Genomic DNA, 12,292 nt, shown 5'->3' on the forward strand with positions numbered 1-12,292 from the left:
CAGATTCTCAGCCCCCAATATTCTCAGGCTGTGTTTTCCTTACAATTATTTGGCTGATTAACTGATTAACCAGTTAAATCAGCGCGATGAGTTGACTAATTCCTTGAAAACAAAGCAGAGCTGTGCAAAATTACTGTTCGGTGCCACTGGCATTGTTGCAAACAATCTGTGCGCCAGTCTCCCAGTTCAGGTAATGCGCTCAGAGAGACATTTCCTCCCCCCTCCCAAAAAAATTTAAATGAGTTGACTTCCGAAAGGAACTTCTACCTTTGTTAAATATCTGGGAAAATATCGTCTCATTGTGAAACTGTTTTATTTACTGGAACTGCCTCATTAATCTCTTAATTGGTTAGAAGAAGACAGTTAATGGGCTAAAAAGGAACCATTATCAGCCCTTCTGGAATGCCAGCCTACCCCCTTTCCTGCGATTCTTTGATCTATGTCCCTCCCAAATCTCAGCCTTTTCCAACCCTGCTCATTCACTGGCAGCTGAATCAGTAGTTTTCCCCGGCTGCATTTTACTCTGGACTGTTTACCACAGTGATGATGGATACCTCTAGTTTGCGAGTGGATTCTGGAAAGAATATACAAGGGATCTACATGCTATGCCAGGAGCTGTTTCGGAACAGAATGCCCCAGTATGGAAGCCACTCCGGCCTATAACTGCAACACCTGCCCTCTCATCTCCTCCCTGCCCACCAAGGGCAACCAGAACAACATTATTATGCAGAAAGCACCAAGACAGGCCATCTCTCTCCTCTGGCCATATTGCCAGGCCAATACTCTCATCACTTCAGATTAGATCTCCTCAGGAAGGGGGCACAGAAACTGCAGGGGCAGGGCGGCTACCTGAAACGACAGCAGCGGCAGAGGAAGCAGCAGAGGCAGAGGAAGAAGAGGAGTTGGTTTTTATATGCTGACTTTCTCTACCACTTAAGGGAGACTCAAACCGGCTTACAATCACCCTTCCTCTCCCCACAACAGACACCCTGTGGGGTAGGTGGGGCTGAAAGTGTGTAACTAGCCCAAGGTCACCCAGCTGGCTTCATGTGGAGGAGTGGGGAAAACAAGTCCAGTTCACCAGATTAGCCTCCGCCACTCATGTGGAGGAGTGGGGAATCAAACCCAGTTCTCCAGATCAGAGTCCACCACTCCAAACCACCACTCTTAACCACTATGCCATGCTGGCTCCAAGTTTACTCCAAGTTCACAGAGGAGTAAGGACCGAAAGGTCCAGAGAGGACCTTGGATCTGCCCTCTGTTCACAAAGGCAGCTAAGCTATTCAGTGTGTCCCTTCAGATCTAATACCTTCAAACAGTTCCCCCCTCCTATATGGCGTGGGAAGGGGAATGATGCTGATCACCTGCTTCTCCGTGTGTGTCCAGACAGCGCTAAGTACAGCCACCTTGAGAAGGGGGGGGGGCTGTAAATGGAAAGGTGGTAAAATGAGCACCTTAAATAAATGAATGGGACCATGGGTCTGTAAATAGTTCGCCTTACTGACTCACATCCACGTGCCTGTCCACGACTCCTTCTTAGCGTAGGGTAATTAACTGAAGGCACAGATGCTGGGGCGCTTGGGTGGGCAGGCTAGAGAGAATGCCCCCCTTCCCTTGAAACTGCCCACCACAAGGAGCAGAGCAGGACCCTGGCCACCAGAGCCCTAGCCCCCCAGTTTTAGCCAAGCCGTAAACCCCAACACCCCCCCAAAAAAAACCCCTCTCTCCTCCAACCCTCTTCTTCAGGCAGCCTGTTTCCTGCTCATCAGATATTCACTCACCATCCCTTCGCTCCGTGCTGAGCTAGGCAGTCTGGCTCATTTCAGATTCAGCTCTTTCTTCCCTAGGCTAGGCCCAGCAGCCAGGCTGGAGCCCAGTTTCGAAGTCACAACTATATGACAAATGGTTGCACGTCAGAGTGAGTGGAGGTGAGAGGCGGGCAGGACTTAGAGACTTCCTTAGGCTCGCTTGAGAGGGGACAGTCTTCCCACCCAATTCTGAAGGGAACGGACTCTTCCTGCCCCCATTTTCGTCACACACCCACTGAGATTCCTTCCTAGCTGAGGACAGCAGTTTTCCTTACCTAGCTCCAGATCCATTCTGTTTTCCTTCAGACCTGACTCCAGGTCTTTTGAATTTTGCCTAAGATCAGGCAAGTCTTTCTATGTCTTTTCGAGATGACTCAAAGTCTGGCAGTCAGATCAATTCTGTTTCACAGCCTTCCTAAGCAATTGCAACCAACCACCGTTCCCCACAGTGTGGCCTCTGCAAGGCCTTTCAGCACCTTGGACAGGATCGCAGAGGCAGTAAGACGTTTACCTAGTCCTCTCAGGATTACATAGCCGCCTGCCTGTGATGAGGATTTCCACTGAAAGATCATTTTTCAATCGCTACAGTTAAATTGTGGAACTCCCTGCCCCAGGATGTGGTGGCGGCTGCCAACTTGGAAGGCTTTAAGAGGGGAGTGGACACATTCATGGAAGCTAGGGCTATCCATGGCTACTTGTCAAAATGAATACTAGTCATGATGCATCCCTATTCTCTCCAGGGTCAGAGGAGCATGACAAATATATTAGGTGCTTTGGAACACAGGCAGGACAGTGCTGCTGCAGTTGTCTTGTTTGTGGGCTTCCTAGAGGCACCTGGTTGGCCACTGTGTGAACAGACTGCTGGACTTGATGGGCCTGGGTCTGATCCAACATGGCCTTTCTTATGTTCTTACACTTTCAAAACATTTCAGATTAAAGATGCAACCATTTTCCATTCCAGCTTCAGTTCTTAACAATTTGTCTGAGAATTGGCAGAAAGGAATGGACCTGACAACTCTACCCTTCTCCCAGTCCCCAATCCCATTTGAAATTATAACAAAATGCACATTGTGATGCAGATGGGGGGCACCGCCAAGGAGAGCAATATCTCATCTCACTGTACCCCCTAGCACTACAGAGCCACAAATATCCCACAAGATAGAACAGCAATTCCTCCAAGCTTACCACTCCTTTCCCAGGGAAAACTGTTGCTCCCTTGGTTTTGCAGATATCTGGCCCTGCCTCGTCTAGAGGAGCTAATCCAGGCAACAGTCCCACGAGGCTGTTACCTTATGGGGTTCATTCAGTTGACCCTGTCTGGTGCCCAGAAAGACATCATGTATGTGACCCTGAATCTAGGGGAGAGGTTCATATTCTCCAGGCCTCTTTTTACTTTGGAGTATTCCAGTAATCATATCCTAAAAGCTAGTATAATTCATTGTGCATGTTTTCCCTTCCCTTCCCATACAGACAAAATTGTCCCCGTGAACGCAGCCCCTCTCTTTTAGAAAAGTAACCCATCCATCCAAACGTCTGGTTCATCCAAACCAGTTCTCAGTTCAGTCCGAGGGGGCTGTTGGTATTCAGCTTGTTCTCCTCCCTCCCTTTTTTTCCCACCTTGAATTTGGTTTTCCTCCCCACTTCAGCTGTGGGGTCAGTTTTTGGGTAGTTGGAGTGGTGGGGGGTGTTGGCCCGTTTGTGATCAGCTTTTGGGTAGTTGGAGTGGTGGTGGTGAGGGGTTTCCTGTTTGGGGTCAGTTTTAGGGTAGCTGGAGTGGTGGGGGGGCTGGCCCATTGGGTACCAGTTTTGGGGTAGTTGGAGTGGTGGTGGTGAGGGGTTGGCCTGTTTGTGGTCAGTTTTTGAGTAGTTATTGGTGGTGGGGGGTTGGCCCATTTGGGACCAGTTTTTGGGTAGTTGTTGGTGGGGGGTGGCCTGTTTGGGGTCAGGTTTTGGGTAGTTATAGTTGGTGAGGGAGTTGGCCCATTTGGGGTCAGTTTTTTGGGTAGTTGGAGTGGTGTGTGGGAGTGGCCCCTTTGGGGTCAGTTTTTGGGAAGATGCTGTGTGGGAATATCCCATTTGGGGTCAGTTTTGGGGTAGTTAAAGTGGTGGGGGTCGGCCGCGTGGGGTCAGTTTTTGGGTAGTTGGAGTGTTGGGGAGGGTTGGCCCATTTGGGATCAGTTTTGGGGTAGTTGGAGTGGTGGTGGTGGGGTTGGCCTGTTTGGGATCCGTTTTGGGGTAGTTGGAGTGGTGGGGTTGACCTGTTTGGGGTCAGTTTTGGGGTCGTTGCAGTGGTGGCGGTGGGGTTGACCTGTTTGGGATCCGTTTTGGGGTCGTTGCAGTGGTGGCGGTGGGGTTGACCTGTTTGGGATCCATTTTGGGGTAGTTGGAGTGGTGGGGTTGGCCTGTTTGGGATCCGTTTTGGGGTAGTTGGAGTGGTGGTGGTGGGGTTGGCCCGTTTGGGGCCAGTTTTGGGGTAGTTGGAGTGGTGGCGGTGGGGTTGGCCCGTTTGGGGTCAGTTTTGGGGTAGCTGGAGTGGTGGCGGTGGGGTTGGCCCGTTTGGGGTCCGTTTTGGGGTAGCTGGAGTGGTGGTGCGGGGGGTTGCCCTTTGGGGGCCAGTTTTGGGGTCGTCGGAACGGTGGTAGGGATCGGCCCGTTCGGGGTCAGTTTTGGGGGGGTCGTCGGAGAGGTGGCGGCGGCGCTGCCGCCCGCCCGCCGGCCCTACCTGCCAGCAGCTGCATCCAGGCGCAGATCTTGTAGACCGTGGCCGTGTTGCAGAAGAAGAAGAGGGCGAAGCAGGTGATGCAGCCCAGGATCAGCACCATGGAGAGCAGCACGAAGAAGGAGGCGGCCTTGAAGGCCCCCGAGGGGATGTCGCCGAACTCGGCGAAGGAGCCGCGGCACTTGATCTCGCGGTTGTTGCCCTCGTCGCCCGTGCAGTACTGGAAGAGGCCGAAGTAGCCCGGCTTGGGCGTGCTGACGCTGTCGCCGATCCAGTAGGGCTGGATGAAGACCACCACGTTGATGATGGCGAAGCAGATGGTGAAGATGGCCCAGAGCACGCCGATGGCCCGCGAGTTCCGCATGTAGTTGTCATGGTACAGCTTGGAGGCCTCCTGCGACGGCAGCATCCTGCCGGCCGCCCGGCCGGACCCCGGCGCCCAGACCCCGGCGCCCAGACGCAGGCAAGGGCTCCTCCTCCCACTGCTCACTGGAGCCCCGCGGCGGCGGCGCCGGCCCAGGGAAAGCCCGAGGGGTGGCGGCCCAGGGGCCAGGCCATGGGGCGCGCGCGGCGAGGGGCTGGCCCTAGGCGCGCGCGCCGCCCCCCTGCAGCTGCGGCCGCGCCGGCCCCGACTCCATCTTTGCTGCCGTCTCTCCGGCTCCTGCCTGGCCCGGCCGCGCGCGCGCCAGGCGGGAGGCGCGGGCGCGAGCCGGGGCCCAGAAAGGGGAGGGGGGAGAGGGGGAAGGCGGCGCGGAGGGGAGGAGGGGGCGAGGGAGCTACCCGAACGCGGGCGGGGGGGGGGAGAGAGAGAGGGATCGCCACGCGCAGGCGCGCAGGTGGAGGGAGGCGAGCGGCTCTCCGCGTGCGCCTGAGGATGGATCGGGTCCCTGCTCCTCTCCCTTCCCTCTGATCTCGCCCAGGAATGAATAGTAGAAAAGGGCAAAATTCCAGTAGCACCTGAAAGTCTAACAAAAATATTTTCTGGTAGGGTAGGAGCTTTCGTGAGCCACGGCTGTGGCTCATGAAAGCTCCTACCCTACCAGAAAATGTTTTTGTTAGTCTTTAAGGTGCTACTGGACTACCAGAAAATGTTTTTGCTAGTCTTTAAGGTGCTACTAGACTACCAGAAAATATTTTTGTTAGCCTTTAAGGTGCTACTGGACTACCAGAAAATGTTTTTGTTAGCCTTTAAGGTGCTACTGGACTACCAGAAAATGTTTTTGCTAGTCTTTAAGGTGCTACTAGACTACCAGAAAATGTTTTTGTTAGCCTTTAAGGTGCTACTGGACTACCAGAAAATGTTTTTGTTAGTCTTTAAGGTCCTACTGGGCTCTTGCCCTTTTCTACTACTGCAGACAGACTAACCCGGCTACCCACTGTGAATTATCTTCCAGGAATGAATGTGAGGGACCGATCCCTTCCTGGGACTGGGCTCCTCAGGGGAGGGGCTGTGGCTCGGTGGTAGAACGCCTGCTTGGCGTGCAGAAGGTCCCAGGTTCAATCTCCTGCGTCTCCAGTTATGGGGGCTAGGCAAGCAGGTGATGTGAAAGACCTCTGCCTGAGACCCTGGAGAGCCTCTGCCCGTCTGAGTAGACAATGCTGACTTTGATGGACCGAGGGTCTGATTCAGTATAAGGCAGCTTCATGCGCTCTCAATCATTTGGGAGGGGCTGTGGCTCAGTGTTGTAGCCTCTGCTTGGTGTGCAGAAGGTCCCAGGTTCAATCAGGGCATCTCCTGTTAAAGGGACTAGGCAAGTAGGTGATGTGAAAGACCTCTGCCTGAGACCCTGGAGAGCTGCCACCAGTCTGAGTAGACGATATGACAGACCAAGGGTCTGGTTCAGTATAAGGCAGCTTCATGTGTTCCTAGGACCAGCACTTCTAAAAACAAGAGCACTTCTGAGCATGAGTGGAGTACCCTTTGGAATAGCCACCGCAGAAGGGCCTCCCAGAATTCTATGCATCTATCCTGCTCAGGATGGCACATACATGACACTATTCCCTGTGGTTGTCCTCGCAACAACCCTGTGAGGTAGATTAGGATAAGAGATGGACTGGCCCAAAGTGACCCAGTGAGCTTCATAACTGAGTGGGAATTTGAACCGGACTCTTCTCAATTCTAGTTTATCACATGAAGCTGCCTTATACTGAATCAGACCCTTGGTCCATCAAAGTCAGTATTGTCTACCCAGACCTGCAGCAGCTCTCCAGGGTCTCAGGCAGAGGCCTTTCACATCATCTATTTGCCTGGTCCCTCCCAAATAAGCAAGGGGGGGGGAAGATAACCTCAATTGTTTCTGCCTGGTTTTGAATTGGGGACCTTTAGTGTGTTAGGCAAATGTGATAAACACTACACTACAGAAACCCCATTATCACTTTGCACTACTGAAGCAAGTTTGATGTCGGGTGCACTTCTGTTGCCTCTTACAACAACCCACTCATGTCTATTCTAAAGCTGTGAAACCACATGAAAGAATTCCCATAGATGCAGACCACACTCTTGCCTCCAGCTCCTTGCCCTGGGAACACCTGGGGTCCTACCTGGCTTTTCCTCCAGCAAGTATGACTAGGCAAAGTAAGTTTGCCTCGGGTACACAGTTAGGCAGGGGGCATGGCTCAGTTGAAGAGCATCTGCTTGGTAGGTAGAAGGTCTCAGGTTTAATCCTTGGCATCTCCATGGAGATAGAAGGTGATGTGAAAGACCTCTACCTGGACAGCTGCTGCCAGAGTAGATGATACTGACTTTGATAGACCAAGGATCTGACTCAGTATAAAGCAGCTTCATGTCCTCATGAAACAAAATGACATCAACAACAAACACTGCAACCAGGGCTATTTGACAAGAAGAACAGTTTGTTTTTATAGCCCACTTTTTCTCAACCTTTAAGGTGTCTTAAAGTGGCTTACAAGTGCCTTCCACATGAAGCCAGCTGGGTGACCTTGGACTAGTTACAGCTCTCTTAGAGCTCTCTGAGCCTCACCTACCTCACAGGGTGTCTGTTGTGGGGAGGGGAAGGGAAGGTGATTGTAAGCCGGTTTGATTTTTCTTTAAGTGGTAGAGAAAGTCGGCATATAAAAACCAACTCTTCTTCTTCTTCACTTATGGCAACCCAGTGGGGCTTTCAAGACAAGAGACTAACAGAGGTGGCTTGCCGTTGCCTTCCTCTGCATAGAAGACAATGGTATTGCTTGGCGGTCTCCCATCCAGGACAGGCCCTGCTTAGCTTCTGAGATCTGATGAGATCAGGCTAGCCTGGGCCATCTAGGTCAGAATTCCAAACACATTCTATAATCTTTGCGGTGTTTTTGCCTTTGGAACAATCCTGTGAGGTAGGTCACCCTTATTATCATACGAGTTTAAGCAAAGATCCTGACTGGCCCCTTGGGCTTCATAGCAAAATCTCAGCCCAGTCAATAGACCACATCAGCCCTCATATTCACAACTATATTCAATTGTTTCCAAGTCAGAAAGCCTGGAGTTTTCAAGGCTGGGGACCTGATTTTGGGAACATCCTCCATCATATCAAGTTTGTGAACACCCCTGAAGCATTTGTGCAACCACCTGTGGGAAAAGGTGGAATTTGACTAGATTAGACTAGATGGAATTTGAGCCAGATCCAGTAAAACAGCCCGTAACGTTCTTCAGCCCAAGAACCTCCAGCCCCCCACCCCAAAAGAAAAGTTCCCCTCTATCCTCTATTGGGGAAGAAAGACAGGTCAGGATTAACATGTAGATAGGAGGGGAAAGTGCACTGGCACTTTGCCTTAGGCATGGTGATCACCCCACTATACTCTTATCCAGACTTATCATAGTTTTGTTGAACTGGAGAGGGCAAAAGGGAACCCCCTGAAATCCTGCAGGGGAATCCCTCAGTCATCCGTCACCACCCTGCAGGATCTTCTCTATAAGAATGAGCAGAACTGTGAAGAAGAGTTGGTTTTTATATGCCAACTTTCTCTACCACTTAAGACTGAAGCAAACCAGTTTACAATCGCCTTCGCTTCCCCTCCCCACAACAGACACCCTGTGAGGTAGGTGTGGCTGAGAGAGCTCTTAAGAGAACTGTGACTAGCCCAAAGTCACCCAGCTGGCTTCATGTGTAGGAGTGGGGAAACCAACCTGGTTCACCAGATTAGCATCCGCAGCTCACGTGGAGGAGTGGGAACTGAACCCGGTTCTCCAGAGCAGAGTCCACCGCTCCAAACCACTGCTCTTAACCACTACACCACGCTGGCTCTCTGGAGCATATATGCATGTGAATACCTGCAAAGGCCACAGTTGTATCATCAACCCGTAAAGACAGACAGAATTAAAGGCTGAAAATAAGTTCTGATAGGAACAGTAGGGTACAATTATCCTTCTCGATCTGTAAACAAAGATCAGTCACCAAGGCCCCATATGCTGTCTTGGTGCTACACCAGATGGAAAGCCAGACTGGCAAAAGTCCAGAACCACAACAGAAGTCCAGGGTGTATCTGAAGCCAGGAGTGTATCTTATCAACAACATTTTCCTGAAAAAGGAAAGGTGGAAACTGATTATGGATTGTTGGGAAAACCCAACAGCAGGGTTGCCAAATGCCTTGAGAAAAATGTCCTATCCCTTTAATAGAGGCTTAACAGCATGTAATGTACCAGGTGATGTTATTTATGCCATAAAAATGGCCTATTTCCACACATTAAGTCTCTATTAAAGGGACAGGACATTTCCCCCCTGGCCAGTTGGCAACTGTATCAGCAGCAGAGATAGGGACAGATCTTACTTACAAGGGGCAGTCTGCAAGGCTCCAAGCACATGCTCTGCATCGGTGCGCAAAGCAGGCTAAAACTGATCCAGTGGACAAGAAAATACTTCGCCTGCAACATGTCACTCTGGATCTGCCTGAACTAACAGCTCTCAAATCAGATTTGTGGATGCATGTACACATACACAATAAGGTGAAGTCTGAAAACGAGTCTTTATTCAAACTGGGTACAAGGTGGTAATAAATGGTTGCTTTCTTACACCTCCAGTATCTCCAGTGATTTAATGAAAAGGCAGGCAATGAATTATTTTTCAGTGTAATCCTAAACAAAGTTACAACCTTCGCCGTCCATTTAAGTCAATTGGCTGGCATGCTCAAATTTACTTGATGAAGCATAAGAACTGCTCAATGTGTTTACTCCTGTCCTGTAGAACTGGTCTTGTGCACAATTCAACCATCAACACAAACTAGCAACAACAAAAACTGACTAGAAATCTAAACAGGTGTTGCTACAGGGAGGCACGTCAATGGCCACAAATAGTCATTTGGGAGTTGGAAACCCCAAACAGCTGGGTGAATCCATTCTCAGTATGCCCAAGATGGATTTTTTAAAAAGCCAGTGACCTGATTTAGCTTAGTTGTCTTTTATTTGCTTCAAATGTGATCTTTAGAGGAGACGCTTCTGTGTCTCAAGGAGAGTATCCAGATCCCCCCAAGCTACCAGGGGAGGGTGGGGGAGTAGGGTTTTCAGATCCAGGTTGGGAAACTCCTGGAGATTTGGGGATGGAGCCTGGAGAGGACAGGGTTCTCAGTGGGGTACAATGCTATACAGTTCACCATCCAAAGCATCCATTTTTTCCAGGGGAACTGATTTCTAGTCTGGAGGTGAGCTGTAATTCTGGGGGATCCCCAGGTCCTACCTGGAGGCTGGCATCCCTAGTCTCAAGATACATGATAAGAGTAACATATTCACTCCTGACCAAGAAAAGATATACATGTGAAAAAAAAACCTCTGGAAGCAAGTCAGCAGGTTGAAGAATGTAAATGGAAATAGATGTGTGCTTCACTGCTTCCCATTGTGCACTGCTGTGCATGGCAAAGTTGCGCACCTTTCATCACTCCATGAAAGTGTCCAGAGAACTGCAACACTCCTTGTTTTAAAAAGCAAGCTTCAGTCTAGTTCTTAAGCCAGCATTTTGTAGTGGTTAAGATCGGTGGTTTGAAGTGGCGGACTCTGATCTGGAGAACCGGGTTCGATTCCCCACTCCTCCACATGAATGGTGGAGGCTAATCTGGTGAACTGGATTTGTTTCCCCACTCCTACACACGAAGCCAGCTGGGTGACCTTGGGCTAGTCACAGCTCTCTCAGCCCCACCTACCTCACAGGGTGTCTGTTGTGGGGAGGGGAGGTGATTGTAAGCTGGTTTGATTCTTCCTTAAGTGGCAGAGAAAGTCAGTATATAAAAACCAACTCTTCTTCTTCTTGAAAAGACAGGTTTAAGCATATATAGGCAATGCCAGAGGAAATCCCAGAAGCTGAAGGAGGAGCAGAGCAGGATTTCCAAATGTCAAGGTGTAGAGCTGAAGATAGTTCCTTGCTCCTACTGCTGACTAGCAGAATAAATTATGCAAAGTAAGCAATAGGTTCTTAAATGTGCATGACGTAGGCTGGTCACAGGATTTAGCTTTTCTTGGGGCAGAATCTGGGTTACTTTAGTGCAAGGTTACCTTACCTTATGTTACCTAAGTGGGTTTGCTCCTTTGTTTATTGATTTATTGCACAGAGTATTCACAGCTCCAAATGAGGAAAGGTCCCTGCAGTTGCTCTCTGCCTGTTCAGCTATGCCCTTTGCTACAAGGTCGGAAGAGCAGAAATCAGGAGAAGGAAGGGCCAACATAGTAGGGTGTGTGTGTGTGTGGGTCATTCATCTGTGCTCTGCATAGAAAGTATCACATGCAACCACACTCCAGCTCCTCCGGCTGACTAATGAATCCTGGCTGTTGCCTAAGCGGCAACATTAATAGTGCCACCCTAAGCAGAGTTCCATTCTTGCATTGGGCACCATTCCGTTGGCTTCGAAGAGTGTAGCTCTGCTTAGGACTGCACTGCCCACAATATTACTGTTAGGATGCAAAATGGAAGAAAGAAGTGTGGTGAGGGGCCGTGGCTCAGTGGCAGAGCATCTGCTTGGCATGCAGAAGGTCCCAGGTTCAATCCCTGGCATCTCCAGTTAAAGGGACCAGGCAAGGAGGTGATGTGAAAGACCCCTGCCTGAGACCCTGGAGAGTGGGTCCCAGGTTCAATCCCCAGCATCTCCAGTTAAAGGGACCAGGCAAGGAGGTGATGTGAAAGACCCCTGCCTGAGACCCTGGAGAGCTGCTGCCGGTCTGAGTAGCCAATGCTGACTTTGATGGACCGAGGGGCAGGTTCATGTGGAAACTGCCCCAATTGGAATTAAAAGCCCCAAAATCTTTCATTCATTCATTCATTTATTCATTCATTCATAACCTTATGATAGCTAAAACATCAAATACAAAAATGAGACTTTTTTTTTTAAAGAGCACCTTATGGCACCTCTAAGAACAACCTATCCTATTATGGTCTCCGCTTTAGTGAGGCAGTCACTTTGTCAGATGCTTTATCGGTTTATCAGCAGCCTGAAATAACTTGAAGCGCCCGAAGCATTAGGAATGCGTTATAAGGAATGCAAAGAAGGATTCTGAGAAGGCAGAAAGCGGAAGTCCCCTGAGAAAGGGGAAGAAGTGGGGTTGGGGTAGGGGTGGGGGTCAGAGATTACTTCCAACCTACTGTCAGGGTAGGAGGCCCGAGGCAACAAGTCCTGGGCTGCATCGTCAAAACACGTTCCTGGAATAAACAGGATTCACTCCTGAGCAGACCCGTTTAGGGTCGCTCCCTTCCCAACCTCCCCAGAATCGATCCGAGGTCGACCCCACGGGGCTTACTCCCAGGAAAGGGTTCTCCGGCTGCCCCCGGGGACGGCCTTGTCCTCCTCGCACCTT

At 50.3% G+C, this 12,292-nt stretch overlaps 1 protein-coding gene across 2 annotated transcripts in view; it reads right to left on the bottom strand.

Annotated features, from left to right (window-relative positions):
- Window positions 1–4,941, bottom strand: part of LHFPL4 (LHFPL tetraspan subfamily member 4) — a 73,751-nt gene extending 68,810 nt beyond the window's left edge. For both annotated transcript variants that reach the window (XM_056862052.1, XM_056862045.1), the window contains exon 1: window positions 4,531–4,941. In XM_056862052.1, coding sequence (XP_056718030.1) covers window positions 4,531–4,936 — 406 coding nt within the window. In that variant the 5' untranslated portion in view covers window positions 4,937–4,941. The remainder of the gene's footprint in view (window positions 1–4,530) is intronic.
- Window positions 4,942–12,292: the final 7,351 nt, after the last annotated feature.

Source organism: Euleptes europaea, chromosome 1, assembly GCF_029931775.1.
Source record: "Euleptes europaea isolate rEulEur1 chromosome 1, rEulEur1.hap1, whole genome shotgun sequence".
Taxonomy (NCBI): domain Eukaryota; kingdom Metazoa; phylum Chordata; class Lepidosauria; order Squamata; family Sphaerodactylidae; genus Euleptes; species Euleptes europaea.